The sequence below is a fragment of the Aquarana catesbeiana genome, linkage group LG03 (assembly GCF_042186555.1).
Source record: "Aquarana catesbeiana isolate 2022-GZ linkage group LG03, ASM4218655v1, whole genome shotgun sequence".
In the NCBI taxonomy this organism is placed as follows: Eukaryota; Metazoa; Chordata; class Amphibia; order Anura; family Ranidae; genus Aquarana; species Aquarana catesbeiana.
The window spans coordinates 234184933-234210648 of record NC_133326.1 but is presented as its reverse complement, the minus strand read 5'-3'; the positions used below and the strand labels follow the sequence as shown (position 1 = coordinate 234210648).

Here is a 25716-nt window from a genome sequence, read left to right as displayed (position 1 = left end):
GCCAGCACTGAAAAAAGTCCCGCAGTTGCCCCTCACCCCTCTTGTCTCCTATGGGATAGGGGATATATGATGATCATTCTAGCAGGCATGACTCTGTGTGACTGTGATCCCCAGGGCCTCTCCTCTAGCAAGGCTGCATTAATGGGCACAGATGAGGCAGGCAGCAACCAGAAAGTGTTCTTTACCCCTTATGTTCTGCCCTAAGCCCATGGCCTTTGACCCACCTAGAATCACCCCTGTCGGTGGCTAAATTAGTGTGTTTGAAGTTGTCACTTACTTTTTTGGTGGAAAGATGGCCTTGTTGCCTCCCCTGTTGGGGCCCGAGCGAGGGTAGCCTCCCTTCGCCCCTTCTGGTGGCTTGGCTGTTGCCTCATTTTTTGGTGCCTCCCTGCTGAAAGAAGAGAAAAAAATAAGTTCCAAAAATAAAGAAATGTCCAAAAACAGAAACAAATAAGAATGTTCATATCTGCTTGCTATTTTACTTCATCTTAAGTCCTCATGCACATGGACGTTTTTACAGCTGCTTTTTTGAGCTTTTTTTGCAGCTTAAAAAGGCCTGTCTATGTTAGTCTATGGCTTCATGCCCACCTAGGCGTTTTTGAGCTGCAAGTGGCATAGGCGTTTTTAAGCTGTAAAAAAAACCCAGGACCAGTGGGTTCTGAAAGACGTTTTTCAGCTGTAAAAACGCTCTAACGCTGAAAAACGCTGAAAAACGCTCAAAAACGTCATTCACCAACGTTTTTTAGCGTTTTTGATCCATTGAAAAACGCTAAAAACCGCTATTGCAAAAACGCTGAGAAAAGCTTAGAGAAGTTAAAAAAAATCACTGCAAAGATACTGGCATTTTCATAACGTTTTTTTAACAGCCTGTGTGTATGAGGTCTTAAAATAACAATTCAGACAAAGATTATAGAAAACATTATATATAATTCTCTCAAGCTACTTGGACAAAGCACATATACAGACAGCTAATATAAACATATCCATATTGGTTAGATACAAATACTGGTTACTTTTTTGATGATCTTATGTATGGACTCCATTTGGTCTTGCTCACGGTGCTTGAGATCAGACCATCATTTTATGATTTTTGTCCTTTGTTCGTTGCACCGAAAAATCGCCCTGCAAAACGGCGACGACAGTCTCCAAAATGCTGTCCTTTCGGGTGTTGGGCCTTTCGTAATTGCGCAGCTTGCAGTCGTAGTCGTGCTTCTCTAGGTTGCATACCATCTCCACCATTTTATCCTTGCTCATGGGGGTTGCTTTGTGCCTTCTATGAGCTACACCACCGCAGGGCTGCCTGGAATCCACCAAATCCGCCATGTTGTCCCTCTCGAATATTCTGCCGTGTGTGTCACATGCAGAAGAGAGATGGTCATGTCCCAGCGTCATGACGCATTGAGAGTGGAGATTCACGCATGCGCAGTATATATAAAGCCATAAAACACGGTCGATGGAACGGCCGTAGGAATGATCTTGGACAAACGATCAAAATCACCAACGCACGAAAGGAGCCAGAAAACGAAGGAACAATTGGAAATTGAGGCATAGGTGGTTAGTGGCATATACTGCCTAGATAGGCAGCAGCTTATGAGTTAAGCCAGACATTATGTTTTGTCTTGTGTTCTGTCTTGCAGGCATCATAGCATTTATCATGATGCATACATTTACTGCGCCTGACTTTTTTGCCACAATTCATTGACCTGTACCGGGAGCTACCTGTCTCTGGAAGGTTGAGAGTTAAGACTACTCAAATAAAATCTTGAGGAAGGCAACGTTGGAGAAACTGCTTAAGTTGGTGAAGCCAGTGTACCCCAGGGCAGACATCAACTATGTCAAGACAAAAATATCAAACCTGAGGAACTTTTAAAAGGGAGCTCAACAAGGTAATGGACTCACAGAGATCTGGAGCATCAGCGGATGACATATATGTCCCCAGGCTGTGGTATTACACAGCCTGCATTTTTTGTCTAACCAGATAGATCCCAGGCTATCGCTGTCTACACTCCCTTCGACATCTGCTGAGGCCACAGCTTCTGAGGTCCACCCAGGTCCTGCTGCACAGGATGAAGATGTGGAGGAGCCCAGCTTAACCCAGGTATAGCATATTTGTATCCAAAAATACAATGATGATAACTAGATGTTATTGTTAAAATATTTCTGCGTTAACAAAGTGGTTTCCATATCAATAGACAGTAGTGACCAAAAATGATTTGTACAAGAATAAAAAATGCTGGGGTCAGAATGATAGTGTTTTCTATTTGTCCACATTCAATTTGCAACAGTGAGGAGATCAAAATTGTGTGTGATTGATGACCAAACCCTAAAAAAGATTCTAATTATGTCCCATTTTCATACACAGGAAAGTGTCAGTCAGGAGGAGCCCGTGGCCAGCAGCCAGATGGAGTCCCAGATCCCTCCCCTACGCCCTCCTGCTAAAAGGGCCAGGAAGAGCAGGAATCTGGACGAGGCCACAGCTGCCTTCCTCAGCCAGGCCACTACTGCCATATGAACAGAATCAGATGCGGCTGAGGCATTTGGGTGTCTGACGGTAAACAAATTAAGGGAGATGGTTTTTGAGCAAAGGAGAAGCTGTGAGGAACTCATCCTGCAGCCCCACAGCAAGTGGAGAGGGGCCAAATTTCGGAAAAAAACACACATTTCTGATTTTGAGGCCCCACCTCCACCACCACAGCCACCCAACCCACCACAGCAGCATGGCGGACAGTGGCAATACCAGACACAAGACCTCCAACAAGGCCGCTAGACTGGGGATTTTCAGCCCTTCAATTACTTTTTTTTTTTTTTTTTTTGGTTTGGAAAAATTATTTTATTTGTTATATTTTCTATATTTTTGTATGCATAGAATGCACTTTTTGGTTAAGTTCTTTATATTTGGATGGAAGATAGCATCTCTAATTTGATTTTTTTTTTCTTTTTTTTAATGCACAATAAAAAAAAAATGTGTGGAATAATACTTGGCTATTTGTTTTAATTCAAATGACAGTTTGGGAGTAGGCAGTTACATTTAAAAAAATACAAGGTAAAATTAGTTGTATCTTTGATCTTTAAAATTAGGGGATAATGGTGTTGTGGTAACTTGTCCAAAACAAAAAAAACAAGCATAATAATATTATTATTCTTGATATCACTAGAAAAAAAAAGCCTTTGAAAATACGTTTGGCAGATCCCCATCAGTATCACCAGCAAAGCAGTTTCATTATTATTCATTTAAAGAAGAAGAGAATATGCACTGCATTTCGAGATTTCATATTTTGCCGCGTCACAAATGTTAATTCCCCACTACGAACGCTAGTTTACAAGACAGACCGCTTCCAGCTCGTCCTTGCTTCTGAGCATGCCTGTTTGTACTTTGGACTTTTGTGTGACGGACTTGTGTACAGACGATAGGAGAATCTGACAACAGACCGTTGTCCACCTAAAAATTTACTAGCCTTCCATCCAACATTTGTTGGCGGAAAGTTGGACAACAATTGTCTGTTGGAGCGTACTAACAGTCGGATTTTAGGCAAACAGTCTGTCATTACACAATTCCCGGACGAAAATCCGATCGTGTGTACCAGGCTTTAGTCGTATTTCTAAGCATAGAGAACTTTGAGTAAAGTCATTAATGCATTAAGGCTGTGAAAGTGACCTATTTGTATATTAAACTGATTTTTGTTAATTGGCCTTATTATTATTTTTGTATAGTGCTAGAAATCTTTTGTACTAGTACTATGGAAATGTATGGCTATCAAAGTGCATTGTGATTTGTATTAAAATTGTGGTTTGTTGTAAAATTGTAAAACCTTAAATAAAAAGTTATCTGGAAAAAAAAGGAAGCTTAAAAAGAAAACGAATGCAGCCACCACATTACCCGCTTGCTGACCAGCCGTCGCCATTATACTGCAAATCGCCGTAGCTGTACGTCAGCTCAAGTACTAGCTTTTCTGGGTGTGCGCACGCCGCCAGAGGCACGCACTCCCATTGGCCAGCAGGGGAGCCAATCAGCAGGTCTGGTGGACTCAATGTCCTCTGGCCACCCTTGATTGTTCCCCGCAGTAACAGAACGTGGATCTGCCTGTGTAAACAAGGCAGATCTCCGTTCTGACAGGGGGAGATCACAGATCCTGTCTTTCTTCTAAGCAGGAAGATGGATCTGTGTGTTTCCCCAGTCACACAGTCCCCTATACAGTTAGAAAACACCTGCAGGGAACACATTTAACCCCTTGATCGCCTCTGATGTTAACCCCTTCCCTGCCAGTGCCATTAGTACAAAAACAGTGCATATTTTTAGCACTGATTACTGTAATAATGTCACTGGTTCCCCAAAAAAGTGTCAAAAATGTCAGTTAGGTGTCCGATTTGTCCGCCACAATGTCACAGTCCCGCTAAAAATCACTGATCACCACCATTACTAGTAAAAATAAATAAATAATAAAAATGCCATAAATCTATCCCCTATTTTGTAGGCGCAATAACATTTGTGCAAACCAATCAATATATGCTTATTGCGATTTATTTATTTTTTTTTATTTTATTTATTTTTTTTACCAAAAATATGTAGCAGAATACATATCGGCCTAAACTGATCAATAAATTGGATTTTTTATATTTTTTTTTAGAAATGTTTTATAGCAGAAAGTAAAAAAATGTTTTTTTTTTTCAAAATTGTTGCTCTTTTTTTGTTTATACCACAAAAAATTAAAAAACGCAGAGGCGATCAAATACCACCAAAAGACAGCTCTTATTGTGGGGGAAAAAAAAGACTTCAATTTTGTTTGGGTACAGCGTTGCGCGACCACGCAATTTTCAGTTAAATTGATGCAGTGCGTATCACAAAAAATGGCCTGGTCAGGAAGTGGGTAAATCCTTCCGGGGCTGAAGTGGTTAAAGAATCTGTAAGCTGCAATATAATAAATGTTTGTTTGTGTTTTGGGTTTAATTTTAATGCTGCTTAACCACTTCCCGACCATGCTATAGCTGAATGACGGTTACAGTGTGGCCAGCTAGTTCTGGGAGGCCTTCATATGATGACTTCCTGTGATCGTGCCCGCTCTATGATCATGGTATCCTCCAGACACTGCTGGTCACAGATTGAGGTAAAGAGGCAATCAGTGGCTCTTTACCATGTATTCAGGTGTGTCTAATCACAGCTGATCACGGATGTAAACAGAAGCAGGTTATCAGCACTCGTTTCCTCATGCTAACAGCATGAGGAATGAAGAGAGCTTGTGTAAAAGGGACATGTACAATGATAATCAGGGCACTGATTATCAGTGTTCTGATTATCAGTGCAGTCTCAACAGTGCCCACCAGTGCTGCTAATCAGTGCTTCCTTATCAGTGTCACCTATCAGTGCCACCTATCAGTGCCCACCAGTGCCCATTGGTGTAGCATATCAGTGCCACCTCATCAGTTCCCATCAGTGCAACATATCCATGCCCATAGTGCAACCTCATCAGCGCACATCAATGAAGGAGAAAATTACCTAACAAAATATGAAAGTTGTTTTTCTTTTCAAAATTTTTGGCCTTTTTTGTTATTTTAGCAAAAAATAAATCAATAAATTGGATCGCTAGTGGCGATTAAATACCACCAAAAGAAAGCTCTATTTGTGTGAAAAAAATGATAAAAATGTAGTTTGGGTACAGTGTTGCACGACCGCGCAATTGTCATTCAAAGTGCGACAGTGCTGAAAGCTGAAAATTGGCCTGGGCAGGAAGGGGGTAAAGGTGTATTTATATCCCCATTCATAGAATGTAAACTAGCTTGTGTGATGGGATAGCAAGTGTTTAACTTGTACATACCAAAAAGGATGGGGGGGGGGGGGGGGGGGGCAAAGTCTTGGAGGCTCTTGGAGGCTTTGAAAGGGTTTTGTCAAAAGTGTGTAGGTATGGAAGGCCTGCGGATGCCATGAATTTGAAAAGTTCCAGGGGGGATAGATTGCTTACAAAGAAGGGAAATGACAAATGTGGAGATAATAAATCAGCCTGGATTTTTTTTTTCTTCCCATATATAAGGGATTGTGTTGATTAGTGGGGTTCTATCCTTGAGTGGAAGTCAAACAGACTGGATGTGTATGTGGGACCTATTAGGCTTTTGAATGACCTAAAATTGATTTTTTAAGAATGATGTTTAATAAACTTTGTAACCAATGTACTTTAAAGTTTAAATTGATATTAAGAAATATCCATTGGATCCACCAGAATCAAAAGTGATCCTGCCTGGGATCCTATAGTTCAAATTGCAGCAGTCTGTATCTGTCATTCAGATACTGTAACTTGATCGGTGTCACTCTAATCTGCTCAATAGAAAATTGGAATTTCTCTGTTCTTGTAGTTCAGATGCTAGTAGAAAGATGTTGCTCTGTCTGGACTGCAATAGACAGCATAATGAACTGGTCAACATTTTCTTTGCCCATTAAAGAATTGTCAAATCAATTCTGAATTGTTGCTTTCTCTTTTAGAAAAATGTGAAACTGGAAATTTGGATGTGGAAGATACAAATCAATCTTTCAAGAATAAAGGTGTTCAGACAGATCTAGAAGTTGGTTCTGTTTTGGGGAATAGAAGTGATACCATAATTCAATGTAAGTATTTTAAACTTGTTCTTATATGTACCAAACAGCAACTTACTTGTACAGCACAGGTGTGTTACTTGGTAACACTGTTGAAGAAGCATGCTTATTACTTCGCCTGTAATTTTGATTCTGGGAAGAGAACTGTGGAGATGGGTCGCTCTTCATGCCTGAGAATAACAGAAGATAGACAGAGGTTTGGTTACAGAATTTTAGAGGATAATATAAAGAACATTATGGCAAAATTGAATAAATTATGTTGTGTGCTGTTCAAATGGAAAAATATAAGGTGTCTGGTTAAAATAGAACTTTCATTTTGAATAGAGCAAAGGAGGGTTATAGCCCCTGTCAGATTTTTTTTCACCATGTGTGTCCCACTGGAGATATTTCCTTTCACTTCCTGTCCCATAACCAAACAGGAAGTGAGAGGAAATCCCTGCAAATTAAGGGAATTCTTTGGGGACACCACGTCAACAGAACGAGTGTCCCCATTGGAAAATGTCCCCTCTATTACTTTTCTGGAGAGAACCCAACATTTGGGATTTTCTTTTACTTTTACTTTCAATGATAAAGTTAAACAGGACAAATAGAAAGGGGGAATCTCCTTAACGGGGGCACAGACGGCAATAAAAACTGACAGGTGTTCTAATCCTCTCTGCTTCATCTAAAACTAAAAAAAAAGTTTTGCCTTTAGTTATTCTTTAAGCATTTTGGAAAGGAGGGTATAGTCACATTTGTAAATTATAGCTATTGTTTTGCTAATGCTTAAGCTTACCATAGGAAGTTCTTTTTTTTTTTGTTTTTTTTTTTATTTAGCCAGCATGCTAAACAACAACAACAACAACAAAAAGCAGAATCCTCTATGCACTCAAACAAGGTGGATATGGGAATCTCCCCCTCCCACCAGGACATTGTATTCTGATAGCCGGACTCTCTGTTGTCAGAATACACTGTTCAGCGATCAAGAAACATTTTCTAGCGCGTCCTTTTGACAGGAGTCGATTAAACAATCGACTTCTGTAAAGCAGGGACAAGCACACACTGATTGAAATTCAGACAGTCCCTTCTGAAACGGCTGGATTTCAATCAGTGTATGGCCAGCATAATGGCTTACAAATTTTAATATGATGTACATATATTATATACATCAATCCATCATCCATCATTGTTTAACAATTAACAAAACTTTTTATCATAGGAATTAATTAACTATTATTTAAGTGCATTCTATACCCTTCTTGTTTTTGCATTAAAAATATTTCCGGCCAGGGAAGACCACTCCTGGGTCCATGTGACCTAGCTTAGTGTCTAGTGAAGTACCTGTACAACAGTTACTGTATTCATAGTCACTCCAGTTTCAGTGTGACTTCTTCTGAGTTGTTTTGGTGGCTGTCACTTACCTGGTAAAGGCCAAACTGATGAGAGGACACTCTTTTACTCTTTTTTTCTCCTTTCCTGTTTGTCCCCCGAGGTTGAAGACAGGGTAGGACAGGACATGGAGTTGCAAGGGCAGTAGTAAGTAAGCTGAAGATAAACTCTTGCTGTGTCATCACGGGACTTGCAGAAGCAGGATGCAGTAACGTGGTCAGACAGGCAGAAGTTGGCAGTGGGCAGACAGCAGAGGTATAGGGTCAGAAGATGAGAACTTAAATGGTATCCAGGCCGAGGTCAGTATCAAATGGGCAGAAGATGCGCCAAAGGGATAAGCAAGGTGCGGAGTCAAGAAACAAGCCAGAGCTCAGGTACCGGAGGGGTTGAGGGCAAACTGTTAGAGGACAAACTGGGTATATCACAGTAACACGCATGGTCTCGTCATGGGTCCCACTTGTCAATGATCTTGAGTCATGCAGTGCTTTAAAAAGGCCACTGGGCACCAAAGCTAATTCAAATGTGCATGTTCATGTGCATGCTCACAGCCCTGTTTTTTCCCCCAGTTTTGTGGTCCATTCTATGCGCATGGGCAGTTCTTTGTGCGTGGTCATGAACTTGATTTTCCGGACAGTGGCTTTCCTCACTAGTGTCCTCAATGTACAGTCCCCTGCAATTGAGCATTCTTCTGAGATTTAGAATCCTCAGCGTTACTGGTAATGTCACTAGTGCTTATGGAAACAGACCAAATTTAGGGGTCTAAGGTAAGTCTTTGACTTTTTTTAAGTGAAGTTTCCATGAATGGTCTGCTTAAGTAAGAATAATAAAAAAGAAAATCAAGCTCAACCTTTGGACTGACCGTGGTGGTTGCAACAACTAAGTTTCCTATTGCCTGTTGTCTGAAAATACCACTTCCAGGCAACATTCACAAAGGCGAGGGAAGAAAATGTGTAGAAGGAGGTTGGAGAAAATGCCAGGGCATGACAGTTAAGCAGAGGGCACAATGACCCTGATATCTGTTTTTCAGGAAATGGATAAGAGAAGTAAGGGGGTTCGCAGTATCAGGTGAGAAAAAGGTAAGTCAAGGACAGAGGTACAAAAGAAATGGAGACTAGTAAAGGGTAAGAAAAAGTGCTTAAAAAAAAGTAAGGGGTGAGAAAAAGTTCTTTGTGCTGTGAATAAGATGGGCAACAGAATTCAGGAACCTTTTGAAAATCAGTCTTACCTTCATCCAGGAAAACAAAATAAATCCAATAAAACCATGTATTGCAGTATATGTGGTGTTTAATTTGGGATGAGAGTATGAGGTCCTCCATTTCTCTAATCTCCTCCACTTTGCATATCAAAGAGGGATAGGAGTCCCCCTATTTCAGTGGGATACAGGCTTTGGTGCTTTTGAAAAGGTGTTGGATGACAGATCTGTGTTATGTTTTCATATGAGAGTTGTGTAGGAGAAGGAAGGAAGAACCCTCCAGAAGTGAGTAGTCTAACTTTTTGTGATATGTTAAAGTGTTTTTAAACCTCAGTCACAAAATTTGTACTAAGCACATATATCTGTAGCATTTACTTGTCTCTCTTCAAAGCTCTAAGTGTCGTTTCTCTCTGGTGCTTTGTTCCTCTGTTATCAGCATGAGTCACTTCTGAGAAGTTTTCCTGACACATGAGATACAATTTGTCACAGGCAGGGTGATAAGCATACAGCCCCGCATGTTCCTTTGTTCCCCTGCCTATGTGAAAGGGGGGGGGGTGTCCCTTTCCTCCAATCAGCTCTCACACAGGGTATAAGGGCTGTAAATGCAGCTCTCCATTGCATTCTCTGTACTCCTCACAGATGCAGAAGGATTTTAACACAATTGTGCTCTTTTAAAGGGTTGTGGACAAGAGAAGACTGTAGATAAACAAGTAAAACTTATGCAGGAGGAGTTCATTTACCTCTGTGTATCATCTGAGGCTATTCACTTCACTGGATATATGAAATGGTTTATAACCACTTTAAGGACATTTCTGCAGAAGGGCTGAAGTTTGGGGCAAGACCAGAGCATGTGAAACATGGTTCCCCCAATCTGTGTTATATTGCCATCAGTGATCTGAGACGTTTGGAAACAATTTGGGGAGAACAGTTAGAATTTTGAATATGGTATCTTGGAGTTTGTTAGTGATTGAGGGTTTTAGTGAAAAGTGCAGAAACCCCTGGCTTTGTGCTTGGCTAAAAGATGTCTGTAGATCCAATTCCTACAGTTTCAGGTACGGGGTTGTAGCTTCTCCCTATATCTTGTATGATTATACAAACTTGTTGGATCTCTAACCCTCTTTCATAGAAGCCATGGTTTTTATACACTGCAATAATCATGACCAAATAGACTGAAACAACTGTATGCAGTTTGGGGAAATTGGCTGTGAAATATTAGTATACATTTGCACTAATACACCAGCAGTTCTGGATGGTGTATCTGGCCAACAGGGTGTGAAGTAATGGTTTACATGGCTCTGCCCAATGTCCTGAGTAAAGGATTTTTTATTGCTTCATTCCTTTTTACCCATAACCTACATGCTTTTACTGTCAGGTATTGTGTTTAAATCCCTGTTTCTTTACAGAGATGCATGCATATAGGGTAGATAGGCCAAATTGTTTATTGTCACAGTTGATGATTTGTCATATTGTTAATTCTCTGATGTTTGGATTTGTAAGGTTGGCTATGGTGGGTTATGCTTCATTTTCTTCTTGTTGCTATAATTGAGATAGGTGCTTCTTTGTGTACTTGATTTTTTTCCTAAGGGCTAGTTCACACCACATGCAGTCCAGTGCGTTTTTTTTCTGCATCAAAAATGCATAGATAGTAGGTTATATGGTTTTCAATGGCATAGATCACATCAGTGCTTGTAGTTCCAGTGTGTTCCAGAAAAAGCATTTTACCTGCACTGGACTGTACTGGAGCGCTGTAAAATGCATGAAAAACGCACTAGAACACACATGTCTTTATTTAAGGTTAAGAAAAGAGAGGTGGAAAAAAAGCACTGGGCTGCATCAAAAAAGCGTAAAAAAAACGCATGCAGAAAAGCATCTGGAATGCATCCAGACTGCGTTTCTATGGTGTGGACTGGCCCTAAGTGTTTTGTGCACATATAAAGAGAGCAGCATCTATTGGCTTATTACATATGATACTTATTAAGAGAAGACTTTTGACAAAACTTTCACTATTTTTTTAAATGACATTCGTAAAGTGAATTACAAACTGTAAAAAGGGGGCAGCAGAAATTAAACAAAGATTAGAAAGACAAAGAAAGGATAAAGATAAGTAAGATGGCTGGCCTAGGGGAAATTAGGGCTGTATAGAAAGCTCTTCAAGCGACCGTTTCATCAGCAGCAGAACAATAGCACCTTTTTATGACATTGTGATTTTATTTTCTTGGATGCATATACAGTATATTGCACTTATATATTATACTCGTTTAAATGTGTACACTTCGAGGAAGGTTGCCTGGCCCCAAAATCTAGGTGATTGGTTTTTATGCTTTCTCTTTGTAACAAGTCTCTGGAGTGTTGGTTGAATTATCTGGATATAATGAAGCCCAGATGGGATTTAAAGCTTGGTTCATTTTGGTATGAACTAACATACTACAGCTATGTTCTTAATTTGTAACTGTATGTTACTACAGTGTGATCAAGACAACTATATAGTGGTTTCCAGTATAGAAAAGAGGAGGGTATGGTAAATGTTTTGAATGCATTTCACTCCCGTACAGTGCCATGCGATTCTGTAAGGTGCGCTGCAATAAAGTGCATCATGTCTGCATTACTAGTTCTAGGTTGCATTGCACTGTTGATGGGACACATAGGAAACAATTGGAAACAACTGTCCTTGCGGTGACAGATGTTTTACAATGCAATAAAACATCTGTCACCATACACTGTGTGAATTCAGCCTGTATAATTTTATAGCATTAGATCTCGTGGGGGATTTCAAGGCATTTTAATTTTGTGAAACATTATCATGTTGCTATATATTATGATATATCAGGAATTAATTTATGAAGACTTGTAAAATTACTGATTGGTCCACTTTAAAGGCCATCTATAGAAAAAGAAACAATGAAACTATGGCATTGCATAGCGAGCACTTTGTCATTCTCCTCTCCTACCCACTGCCACCAGATTTGCCACCAGTGCCACTGCAGATACATAGTAATTCCTAATATCGTGGAAAATATGTACAGCCTCGAACAATGCAATGCTTAGGGCGTGAGCAGCAATTTGCCAGGCCTGAGCACTGTACCATGGGAGGCAGAGGATATTTTGCCCTCGCCCTGTGCAGGTTTTAACTAGGGATGAGCCCAATGTTCCAGTCGAACGTAAGTCATCGGGTGTTCGCCGAACAGCGAACATTATGTGATGTTCGCGGCAAATTCGAAAGCCACGGAACACCGTTAAAGTCTATGGGACATTAACATGAAAACCAAAAGTGCTCATTCTAAAGGCTTATGTGCAATTTATCGCCATAAAAAGTGTTTGAGGACCTGGGTCCTGCCCCAGGGAAAAAAGTTTAAAAAACTGCTGTTTTTTCGGGAGCAGTGATTTTAATAATGCTTAAAGTGAAACAATAAAAATGAAATATTCCTTTAAATATCGTGCCTGGGGGTGTCTATAGTATACCTGTAAAGTGGCACAGTTTTCCTGTGTTTAGAACAGTACCGCAGCAAAATGACATTTCGAAAGGAAAAAAGTAATTTAAAACTGATCGCAGCTGTAATGAATTGTCGGGTCTTGGCAATATAGATAAAACTCATTGAAAAAAATGGCATGGGTTCCTCCCCCAGTCCATTACCAGGCCCTTTGGGTCTGGTATGAATATTAAAGGGAACCCCGAAACTAAAAAAAAAATTGTGTCGGGGTCCCCCCAAGAGCCATACCAGGCCCCTCAGGTCTGGTATGGATATTAAGGGGAACCCTGCAACAAAATTTTAAAAAATGGCGTAGGGGTCCCCCCAAAATCCATACCAGACTTTTATCCGAGCACGCAACCTAGCAGGCTGCAGGAAAAGAGGGGGGCGAGAGAGTGCCCCCCCTGAACCGTACCAGGCCACATGTCCTCAACATGGGGAGGGTGCTTTGGAGTAGCCCCCCAAAGCACCTTGTCTCCACGTTCATGGGGACAAGGGCCTTATCCCCACAACCCTTGACGGTGCTTGTGGGGGTTTGTGGGCGGCTTATCGGAATCTGGAAGCCCCCTTTAACAAGGGGACCCCCAGATCCCGGCCTCCCCCATGTGATAACGGGTACATTGTACCCCTATCATTTCACAAAAAAAAGTGACTTTTTTTTTTTTCATTTTTGGTTCATATTCATGGTTCATAAATTTTGGTTCATATCCATACCAGACCCAAAGGGCCTGGTAACGTACTGGGGGGAAAACCCATGTCTTTTTTTTCAATGGGTTTTATCTATATTGCCGAGACCCGACAATTCATTACATCCCCCAGGTACGATATTTAAAGGAATATTTCATTTTTATTATTTCACTTTAAGCATTATTAAAATCACCGTGTCAGATCACCTTGAGGCTAGGTACCAGATGCACACCGTTGGGATCAGGAGTGCACCACAAGGTAGTGGACCCTACGGCTGACTTCTGCGGATGGGAGTCAGGGTGGTAAGGAAGGCAGGGCCGCTGGAACACCAACACTGATCCCACTGGGGTTAGAGCATAAGATTTCCTAGGGCGCGGAGTCTAATGCCCTGTACACACGGTCGGATTTTCCGATGGACAATGTCCGATCGGAGCGTGTTGTCGGAAATTCCGACCGTGTGTGGGCGCCATCGGACATTTTCCGACACACAAAGTTGGACAGCAGGAGATAAAATTTTCCGACAACAAAATCCGATCGCGTCAATTCCGACCGTGTGTGGCCTGTTCCGACGCACAAAGTGCCACGCATGCTCAGAAGAAATTCCGACACGGGACAGCTCGTTCTGGTAAACTTAGCGTTCACAATGGATACAGCACTTTCGTCACGCTGCAATGTAAAAAATACAGCGCACTCTCTTCTTCTTTATAATGTGACAAATGAATGAAGTAGTTTTGCTGCTCATGTTCACACACACTTCTCACAAAGTTTTATTTGTGTTTTTTTAGTGGGATTCCCTGAATATATTGTTATTAGTTGTCACATCTGACAGTTTTATATTTTTTATGTTTTTTTTTTTTTTGATTTTAAGCCTTTTTTTTTCTTTAATGTTTGGATTTTTTCCAAGGCTGATCTTTGTTCAATGTTATTTTTATTTTTACTCCAGAATATTTTTGTGTGTGTTTTGTGTGTCAAGTTACCCCAACACCATTGATATCTTTTATTATTTAATCTCAAGGAGATTGTTTGTTGTTGGTGACCCTTATCAAAATTGGTGGCCTGAGGAGTCCATATGTAAGGGAGGGCAGTCTGGTCCGGGATTCAGAGAGACTCGGATAGCAGCAGATGACATCTGTGTCCGCAGGCTGTGGTACCACAAGAGGCTGCATCTTTTGGCCGACCAGACTGGATCCAGGGCAATCACTCTCTGGTCTTCCTTTCACACTTCCTTCCGGGCTGTGGCTGTGCAGTTGGAGATGTGGCAGGAGGAGGAGTAGGACCTGGAGGAGGAGGAGGACTGGGAGGACCTGGAGGAGGACTGGAAGGACCTGGAGGAGAGGGAGGAGGAGGAGGAGGACCTGCAGGAGGAGGAGGAGGACCATCCCAAAGCTGTGTGTGAGGTGTAATTTGGCCCCTCACACCTTTCTCCAGAGCCTCTGATATGAGGGCCTGACACATGGCTTTTTGGCCCTCCTCCATCCTCTGCATTTTATAGGCTATGAATGCAGCAATGTTCTCCTGCCTGGTGTGTGGTGCTCCCAGGACCTCTGTAGCCCTCCAAAAGAATCTGATAGCCGCCTCCTCTAGGGCACTCGTCCTACTGCCACTTTCTGTTTTCAGGGGGGGTGGAGGGACCTTGATATCAGCCAGCCGGCTCGGCCCGGCCACCTCCTGGCTGAGACTTCCCTGTGTATGAAAAAGGGATATGGTTTTAGTTTTTGCATCATCAATCACAATCCTAAATTAGTACTCCCAACTAACATCTAGGTAACATCATTGATTGGACAAGCAGAAATATTTAGAGGAATGCTATACCTGGCTCAATCTGGGCTCCTCCACATATGGCCTGGAAGGCCCAGGTTGGGCGTCAGAAGCCTCAGCCGGGGGGGGAAGGAAGCGTGGAAGGAAGACTGGAGAGGGATGACCTGGGTTCAGTCTGGCCTGCCAGAAAGTGCAGCCTGTCGTAGTACAACATCCTGGGGACATAGATGTCATCTGCTGCTCCGGATCTCTGTGAATCCAGGACTTTCTTGCGCTCCCTTAGATATGTGCTCCTCAGGCCACCAATGAAAATCTTTAAATAAGTGATGTCTGCCGTGGGGATCACCTGCTTCACAATTTCACACAATTGCTCCAGTGCTGCCTTCCTCTTTGCTTGGTTCTTGAAATGGGGGTGGGTAATCTCCCACAGACAGGGCAGCTCACTTAGCATATCAATGAATAGTGACATGAAGTCAGTATCTCTCATTAAGATATCCATGTTCACTGCAAGACACAACACAAGACAAAGCCTAATGTCAGACCAAACTCTCCTAATCTTGTTACAATATAGGCCTCAATCTAGAAGCAGTATAGGCCCAAGTTTGTCTCTTACCTTCGTTCTTACGATCGGCGCGTCCAATGCTCCTTCCTCTGCTCACAGATCGTACGTAATACGCACGCGTGTTACGCTTTATACACACTGCGCATGCGTGTAACTCCGCCCGCCCCTGACGTTCTTTCTAGTCTATTCCCCGCACCTTTTCGTTCGGCGCAGTGGGGGAAGAGCATGATGGCGGAATTACAACAGGTGCGTGATAATTCTAACAACGAGGAGGAGGAGGAGGAAAGCCCGGATCCAGGCACGTCCCGATCCAGAAGGAGACGTTTTAAGGCCACAAATATGTCGTTTGGGGAGATGTTGGAGATGGTAGACATCATGAAGAAGTCCGACTATGACGGAAAATATGGGCCTTACCCCAACCCCAACATCAGAAAGGCCAAAATCATTGGTAAAGTGGTCCGGAGTCTGGAGAGGAATTTCGGGGTACGAAGATCTAAAGATCAGCTCAGGAAGCGGTGGTCGGACCTGAAGTTGAGAGAGCCAGAGCAGTACCGAAAGATCCGGAGAGTGCTGCAAAAAAGTAAGTAGTTGTGCTGTGTTCATATTCTTTCTGTCTTTATTCCGTTCGTTCTGCTCCATATGCTTTTAGTAATTGTAACGTTTAAAAAGGTCAACTTTAATGTTCATGGGCCCATTATTCGTTCGTATCAAACATTTTTCTTTTGGCCTCTAGAACACCATTGTTTAGGCCATATGCATTTTCCCACATTTTTTTTGGGCCTACTTGGATGCCAAATATTTGTTTGTGTAGATGGGTTTGTTACTAGAATGAAATGCCAACTAGATTGTGTGTAAGGAGAGGACACTGAGCAGCTGTTTTCACATCTGGACACTGGAGCACTAGTGTGGGACACAAGAACACCATTTTTATTAGGGGGGGCACACAGGTGCTCCAGTGTATACTATAGGGGGGGCTACATCTGTGAAGCTTGTACCAAACAGGTAAAGTATTGCAGCTTGACAAAGGGCAATAAAAAATATACATCTTGGAACTCGGCTAAAATAGACAATTGTACCCCACTTCCAAGCAATGTTTCCTATTTCTAGTTCTGTCATCAAATATCTGTGTGCTAATTATACCATTTTTGTTTTACATAGGGGAGAAAAGACTCGGAGGACACCCCTCATCCCAGGAGACCAGAGACCCCCCCCCCGCTGTGGAAGAAGGGGAAATACCAACCCAAGAAGCTGAGCAGGAGGAAGAAGAAGATGTGGTGGAGATTGGCACCACAACAGGTGAGTGTCTGCAACCACAGGCTTAGGTAAAAGAGATGGATGTTGGCAGATTTTTGAGACCTGTTTTTTTTGTTCTTTATCTCTTTTTAGGTGATCGGGATCCAGAACGCTTTACATCTGAAAGTGCCCAGATACTGATCGAGGAGATCATGGGGTGTAATCTCCAATTGCAAAACATCCAGCAACAAATCAGTGATGTTATTAAAAAAAATAATAACATCATTCATGTTTTGGGGCAAATTTAAACCCCACAAAATCACCTGTTTTATCTTACTAAAATTTTTACAATGTTTAGAAAAGCCAAATTTGGAGGATGCACACAGTGTGTCAACATGTGCTATCTGCCATCACGGGAGATCAATGGACGCGTTTTGGGGGTGCAACCCCTTCCTCAATAATAAAGTAGCTGTGAGGAAGGGCTTTCTCCCCCAAAACACGTCCCATGATCCCCCCTGATGGCAGATAGCACATGTTGACATTCGTAAATTGGTGTGCATCTTCCAAATTTGGCTTTTCCAGGGGTGATTTCCCCCCATCTGAACGCTATATCAAACCCAGTTCCTAAATACTGATGTCTGATATAGCCTTCAGGTTTTACCTAATGTGAACTTTGTAAGTTCAAGTTTTTTGGCTTTCTTGTTGGTTTTACACAGGCCTGTTTTTATCTGAAATGGATATTTCGATTTTTGATAATGCCCCCCCCCCAAAAAAATTGTTATACAACAAACATGTTGTTTTGTTTTAAAAACCTTTGGTAAATGCACATGTGATTGTGCGGGTATAAAAAAGTGCCTTACTCAAGAATGTGTGGATTATTGTCTCAACACTACAACACTTTTGGGGTGATGTAATAGCTGTTTTATGCAAAAATGGGGGTTATTTCCTAAGGGCAAATACACTTTGCACTACAAGTGCAGGTTCAGTGCAGTTGCAAGTGCACTTGTAGTGAAATGTGTTTTTGCATTTAGGAAGTACCAGCCAACACTATTCTTTATAAGGTTACCCAATCACGACATTTTCTGCACTCAACACATTTCTGTCAGGGTCAGCTCAAACAAACACAAGCAGTAAATGTCCACCAAGAATTGCTTTTGGTTGTTTTTTATTTGAAAAAGGTGTCACAGATTGTCTGGCATATTGATAGCCCCCCTACCCGCAAAGAACTCCAGGTATCGTAACCGAACATCACGGGCACTCAGGGAGGGCAAGCCAGGACGGCCGCTTTCAAGCGCCGTCATTGTTGATGTATTTGGTATTCCGGCCTCAGGCCCAACTGAGCCAGCATAGTTGGCTGAATGTTTTCTTAAAAAATTATGGAGAACACAGCACGCCAGTATAATATGGTTCAGTTTATACTCCGCCATATGGATGGGTGTCAGAAATAGTCGGAACCGGCTGGCCAGGATTGCAAATGTGTTCTCCACCACTCTTCGGGCTCTGGCCAGCCGGTAATTAAAAACCCTCTGTTCCGGGGTGAGGGTCCTCATCGGGAATGGCCGCATCAGGTGGTCCCCCAGCGCAAACGCTTCATCAGCAACGAACACAAATGGGAGACCTTCAACATTGTCCTCTGGAGGTGGCAAGTCCAAGCTGCCATTCTGGAGACGCCTGTAGAACTCCGTCTGGGCGATCACTCCACCATCGGACATCCGGCCATTCTTCCCCACGTCCACATACAAGAAGTCGTAATTAGCCGACACCACCGCCAACATCACTATACTATTAAACCCCTTGTAATTATAATAGTACGACCCCGAGTTGGGTGGTGGGACGATGTGGACGTGTTTCCCATCAATTGCCCCTCCGCAGTTAGGAAAGTCCCACCGCTGGGCAAAGTGGGAGGCCACAGTCTGCCATTCCTGTGGCGTGGAAGGAAACTGTTGAGGAAAAAACAATAAACATTACTATTTTTTCACAGAAACATGGCAAGCAGATTAGACACAAACATTATGGGTCAACCTCCAGATAGCATTTATTAAGGGGAATTTTACAACAACAAAGTATAAGGTACACCTATCATATTCCCCCTCCCCCCCTCTCATGGGCCATTTCTAACATTATAGGGGGGGGGGGGGACTCTTGGACAGGTAACCCTCTTCACTTCATTGAGAGATGAATGCCTAAATACAGGGTATTACTTGGAACAGCCCCTCCTTAGTTACACTATTGGCAGCCCACTGGACAGGTAAGAAGTGTCATAATACAAAGATATAAATACACACTGTACACATTTGAGCACATTTGGACTTTCTGCTATTACCTATCAAGATCATAATAGGATACAAGAACTTTAAACAGTACCATTGGAAAGTATACAGGCAGGCCCTTGCACTACATGCTTTGGGGAATTCATCCATAAATCTGAGCACTAAAGAGGTGGGTATAGTGTGTATGGGTTTGGCAAAGTCAGCAGATAGATGATTGAGGATAGAGAATTGGGATCAGCTGACTTAGCAGTTGGGGGAGGGAGGGTTACAAAAAATTTGGGGACACCACAAAAAAAAGCCTCTGGCCCTCTGCCTGAATTTAAATCAAAAATAACATTTCCAAACATTTTAGGGGGTGTTTGGGGTAAAGCACTACTATGGAGCAGATAAAATACATTGTTAAGTGACTACATGAGGTGAATATAGGCCAGGAGACACCATGCTGGGGAGGTTATTGAAGGGCAAATATGTATGAAGGACCTAAAATAATAATTATATAAAAATTCAGCATGCATGAGAACAAAGGGGACATTCACAGCATATTACAATCATGGTAATTAGGGAATGTGGAAAGAAATACAATATATTATCAAACATTCAATACAATAAAATGTGATATAAAAGGATAAAAATCTTACCTTCATATACTCCTTCTGCAGGACCTGTACGATGGCAGAACAGGTCTCTGGGATAATGATCCCCAGAGCCTGGGGGGAGATGCCTGTCGAGAACTTCAAGTCCTGCAGACTTCTCCCTGTGGCCAAATACCGCAAGGTAGCGACCAACCTCTGCTCCGGAGTGATGGCTTGCCTCATGCAGGTATCCTGCCTGCTGATATAGGGGGTCAGCGAAGCCAACAAACGGTGAAACACGGGGTCCGTCATCCTGAGAAAGTTCCTGAAATCATCAGGATTATTCTCACGGATCTCACGGAGCAAAGGCATGTGACAGAACTGGTCACGCTGAAGCAACCAATTCTTGGTCCATGAACTCTTCCCCACCCTGTTCATGGACTGGACTTGTGTCAAGGTCAGGACCCCAACACCAAGCCCCCGCACAGCACGAACTCTACGAGGAGTACGCATACGAAACATGGCTAGAAAACGGTCGGCTGCTCAGAACGAAGTAACAGAACGCACTGAAGAACAGCAAGGCCTGTGAAGAGCGACCTGAAAAACAGCAACGAGCAGGCAAGATCACACAGAAAACTCCGATACGAACTGACTGCACGCACTGAAGAGCAGATACAAACCCACAAGCACAAACTGAACGTCAGAAAACGATCTGAAAGCCACGAGTCTGAAAAAGCGCGAATCGTCTCTCACCAAACTTTTACTAACACGAGATTAGCAAAAGGAGCCCAAAGGGTGCCGCGCTTGGTTCTGAACCAGCCTTTTCTAGTCTCGTCGTACGTGGTGTACGTCACTGCGTTCTTGGCGATCGGAAATTCCGACAACTTTGTGCAACCGTGTGTAGGCAAAACAAGTTTGAGCCAACATACGTCGGAAAAAATCCTAGGATTTTGTTGTCAGAATGTCCGAACAAAGTCCGACCGTGTGTACGGGGCATAAGAGCCAGCGGGTGTTCACCAGAGCCTCTAGTGGTGAGGGTGGACTGGGCTGCAACTGGCTCCAGGTTGCGACCCCCAGGGTCCCCCAGCTCACACCCACAGTAGGCAACAGGAGGATAGGGATAGTAAGGGAATAAGCCAAGGTCGGGGCCACAAGCAGACAAGGACAACAGAGTTCACGCCAAGGTTAAGGGTCACAGGCAAACAGGGATAGTCGGACACACACCAAAGGTCAGGGTCACGAGCAGAAAGGAATAGTTGAGAACACGCCAACAGAAATAAACATAGAGCACACGGCAAGAAGGAACAGGAAGCCAAACACACAAAGCATACACAATGGTTGATCAGCACTGCTGGCTTGCAGTGCACAGGTTAATATAGGGTTCCTTGATAGGGCCTGGGGTGGGGCCATGCTTAGAGGAGAGGTTATAAAACCAGCCAGGTGTGAGGGGCTGGCCTCTTAGCCTGAACACATGAGGAGCAGGTAAGCTGACAGAGAAAGATTACTGCATAACCATGACACACTGCTGTTGAAAAAACGGTCGTTTTTAAAACTTTTTTTTGCATTGATACACGCAGTCTCATTATTTCTTAATGGCACCTGCAAACATGGGTAGCAATTGCGCATTTTGCTGCAGAACACAGAAATGTTTAAAGCAAAATGCTCTTGGCTCATGTCCAAAATTTGCTACATGAACTATTTTAGTGGAGTGGAGGGAGGCCTATTCAAAAAAATAGTGCTGCTTCAAAAACACACTAAAAAACATGCAAAAACATCTCAAAAACACAACAGGGTAGCGTTGCTCAAGTTTGAACAGGGCCTAGATGCCCATCCTTGAACCTGAGCCACTTTATGCTTTAATAACGTGAACAGTTATTCTTAATCATTAAATAAAATATACTGTTTGTATTTTTCAGCTGCAAATACATTTGGTTGTGTGTGTGTAATTTGATATTAGATTCTTGATGTCAAGGTCCAAGTGTTTCCAGCTGTACAATGTCTATGTATCTTTTCCTTTCGTTATTTTTTCACAGCTGTTACAGTGCAATTTATCTGCTTACAATTTGCAATAAAAAAAAAATCCAGACACTTGCTTAATTGCAACACTTTGTGGGAGCCATGCTTAATAGTTTCAAATCTCAGTGTTCCAATTACACAAACTCTGTGCAGAATATGGCTATTATATTTATTTTGCTCTCAACATGCTACACTAGGTGAACTAAAGTAGACTGGGTGATTTTCTTATGAGAAAGACAAACTGACACTAATGGCCTGTACACACGATCCGAATATCGTACGAAAACGGTCGTCCGAGGAAGGATCGTACGATATTCGGATCGTGTGTACACTACTTTCGTCAGCCGATCACGACCGTTCATCCGATATTATTCGATCGGACATACCCGAAAATGTTCCTGGTATGATTCCAGATCATACGATTTTCGTTTAGTCAGTATAGTTGTCGTCTGAAAATACAATACAAATACATTACAACACGTGACATCACTTCCGATTTTTTTGTCTGTCGTACGAGAATGTTTGTGACTTTATTTAGCTATTCAATTTCTACTTGCGACTATTAAGCAAGAACGGTCGTACGATATTCGGATCGTGTGTACGGGGCATTAGGCTTCATGTACAAGGCCATACAGGGGTTGTACAGCCTGAAGAGCCTCCATAATCACTATCCTAGGACCCACAGCTACTGCATACAGCCACTCATTGAGTTGAGTTAGAATATGCAGCTGTACACAGTTAATGGCCAGGGGTTATGTAAAGCATCCCCACGCGCATGGATGTATGTTTTTGGTGCATATACAGTAACTATGAGAGTGTGTAACGCAACCCCCAGCGCATAACTGCATATCCAGGAGTTGCTTCTTTTAAATCATTCCAGTAGGCAGCTTGTAGGTAGGCTGAAATTGGTTGCCTACAAAGCGAATGTATCATGTTAGTGTGCCAGCTAGTCTGCCCACCTTGGGGAAGGGTCAATGCTATCTCTGCTGGCTCACAGGCTTTTCTCAGAGCTCTGCCCTCTTCCCTGTTTCATATAAAAAGAGGGAAGGTTCTGCCCAGACTAGTCCTGCCACATGGGAAGCAGCAAGAGGCACACAGAGGGAGATGTAACTCTTTAAATCCAACCATCCTCTGCCTGGAAGGAGAGAGGAGCCTGCATGGGAAGTTGCTGCTCCTTGTAGTCCCACACAAGACTGGAACACTTCCAAGCATGGATTTCAACCAGTTAATGGACTTTCTCCTTTCAAAAGTATGCCTGGGCAGCCATTGAACAGACAGGTAGTCAGGGTTAGGATGTTCTGGACTGTGTTGCACTTGTAACATAACAACTGTGTTGTTATGTTACTTTTCAAGACTTTCAGTAAAGCTTATTAACTGTGTTGAGCCTGGTCTGCAGAAGGAGTGCATGAGTGTCATATGGCAGATATACTAAACCATTTTGGCCTATAATGGCACTAGAAGGGTATAACGTACACTACACTACTGTGTCCAGTGAATGTAGCAGGCAAGGCAAGGTTATTACAAAGTGGCGGCTGGTGTTTTTTTTTCTGGTGTTGTTCGGCAAACAACCCCCCCCCCCCCCCCGGTCGGCCAGCGGAATGCCCACAGTCTCGCGGTTGGACGGTCATCCGGCCCTGCACTTACCCAATCTAGGTTGAGGTCGGGCAGCGCTGTGGCGGGCGGTGGCTTCTATCGCGCCCCCTCCTCCTCTGACTCACGGCGGCTTCCGCCGTGCGTCTCCTGCCTCCTCCTCCTAGTGGGCGTCCAATAGGATCGCCTGTCCTTTCAGCAAATCAGGTGGCATGTCTCAGGGCTCTCTGATTGGCCAGGAGAAGAATCAGTGTTATAATAGCTATTGTCACACAACTGGGTTGGCTCGGAGCGCAGTGCTCTGTGCCCCAAGCCCACCCTTTTTTGAAGCCTATTAGAGCCTCTGGCTCTAATCACGTGCTTCAAAACAAAAAAACCCCTATGGAATCCATGCGTCTGACGCCCTGCATGTAGATTAGGGGGCCAGATGCATGGATTGGGGGGGCGGCACCCATGCGCCCCTAATGGACGGGCCGCCACTGGTTGTTACTAATGGTAAGCAAGTCCACACCGAAGACACAAAGCAACCAGTCAAGGCATGGTACCTGGCTAAAAGGGGGTTGCTTTGTGGGCTCCATCCCTAGCGGCCTGTCTCCCATAGCAACTGGGAGCAGACTACTATAACAGAGGCCCTCTGACTAACTGTAAGGTACAGAAGAGAAAGAGTTAACATAGGACATAGGCATACTTGTGCATGCGCAGGAGTGACGTCATCACGGCTTGACAATTCAGGTGACTACAGCCCGCTAACCCAGAAGGAAGACCGAGGGAAGATGGAAGCCTCTGTAGCAGTGATAGCATGCCGCTGGAGGGCTTTGTTTCAAGGTAAGTATAATGCATATAAAGCATAATGTGCTAATATGTGGTGCATACAAGCACATTATGATATTGCCTTGCAGGAGGAAACACTTTTTTCAAAAGTTTACTACTGCTGTAAGCAATACAACTTTTTCCTGGGCCCACAGCAGTCTATGATTAGACAGTAAGACCTCTTTCACACTTAGGCGCTTTACAGGCATTTTTGCGTTAAAAATAGCACCTCTAAAGCTCCTGTAAAAAAACAGAAAGAAAGCGCCTCTTAAGTATCATAGGTTTATTGTGGTATTAAAAGCATATAAAAGCACTTACATTAAATTAGATGAATGGCAGCTTCCATAGAGAACTGAACCCAGTGTATGTCATAAACTCCAATAGTGTAGGGCTGATGTATGCCGGGCGGATGGCCGTGGACCTGCGCTCGGGAACGCCGACTGTGTAAGCGGTGAGGTGAGGAAGTCACTTCCGCGTTCCAACAGGTCACATGGGTGATGACGTCACTCGGGTCGTTCAAGTTCGCTGGGGATCACTACGCGTTTCTGAGCATGCGCGAAGCTCGTAACGAGCATGCGCGCTCCTTTGTCAAGTGTATTAGGGACAGCAAACTAGGAAGCTTAAATAGCTGGATGTAGAAAGCAATTACCAATCAAGATGGATCAGAAATGAAGGGGAAGGAGAAGGGAACACTATCTGGGGGAATTGAATGACAGTGATAGGGATAAATTCTCTATGGATTACAGATTAATGTAATAGAAAAAATGTATATAATGAAATTATAATGCTGTTAAAATTTATCAAAAAAGACATAAAAAATATATATATAAAAACAGATTGGATGGATAAATATACCATATGTGATTAATATTCAAAATTCAAGAAGTGAAATAAAAAATATAAAAAATGATATAATAAAGAAAAGGAAAATTAAAATAAAAATAAAAATAATTTAAGTATTGGGCATGGGTAAATTTAAAAAAAAAAATAAAAAAATAAAGCTCCTGTAAACTGCCTCTTCTGCAGCCACAGTATGAAAGCCCAAGTGCTTTCCCACTGGGGTGGTGCGCTTGCAGGACAGGAAAAAAAGTCCTGCAGGCAATATCTTTGGGGCGGTGTGGGAGCGGTGTATACACTGCTTCTCCCCATTGAAATGAATGGGCACCGCTTTCAAAGCGCTTTGAAAGCAGCGCTAAGCATGCGCTTTTAACCCCACCTTTTAACCCCCCCATTAGCGGCACCAAAGCACCGCTATAACAGAGGTAAAGCGCTACTAAAACTAGCGGCACTTTACCGCTACCACCCGCACCGCCCCAGTGTGAAAGGGGTAAAGGCACAGCAGCTTACACAAGAGGTCTTCCTACTGCTCTCCCTTCTCAATCTCATGTTTATGTTTGTGACTGATAGTACTGTTAAAAGTAATAGATCCTGATCAGCTGACAGTGCTGATCCTCCCTATTCCTGTGCAGCTGTGCAGGGAAAACAGGAGGCTCATATAAATATATATTAATGTAGATGTGCAAATTGTGTGCAAAAACCTGTCTATTATATTTTCTTATGAAGAAATAACTGGATTTAACGGTGTTTTGTTTTTAATATGCCTAAAGCCCC

General features: G+C 42.9%; 1 protein-coding gene across 4 annotated transcripts in view; it reads left to right on the top strand.

Moving 5' to 3' along the window:
• The window catches only part of MDFIC (MyoD family inhibitor domain containing), a 280871-nt gene that overhangs the window by 147825 nt on the left and 107330 nt on the right, over window positions 1–25716 (top strand). For all 4 annotated transcript variants that reach the window (XM_073619853.1, XM_073619852.1, XM_073619851.1 and 1 more), the window contains exon 3: window positions 6470–6592. In XM_073619853.1, coding sequence (XP_073475954.1) covers window positions 6470–6592 — 123 coding nt within the window. The remainder of the gene's footprint in view (window positions 1–6469; window positions 6593–25716) is intronic.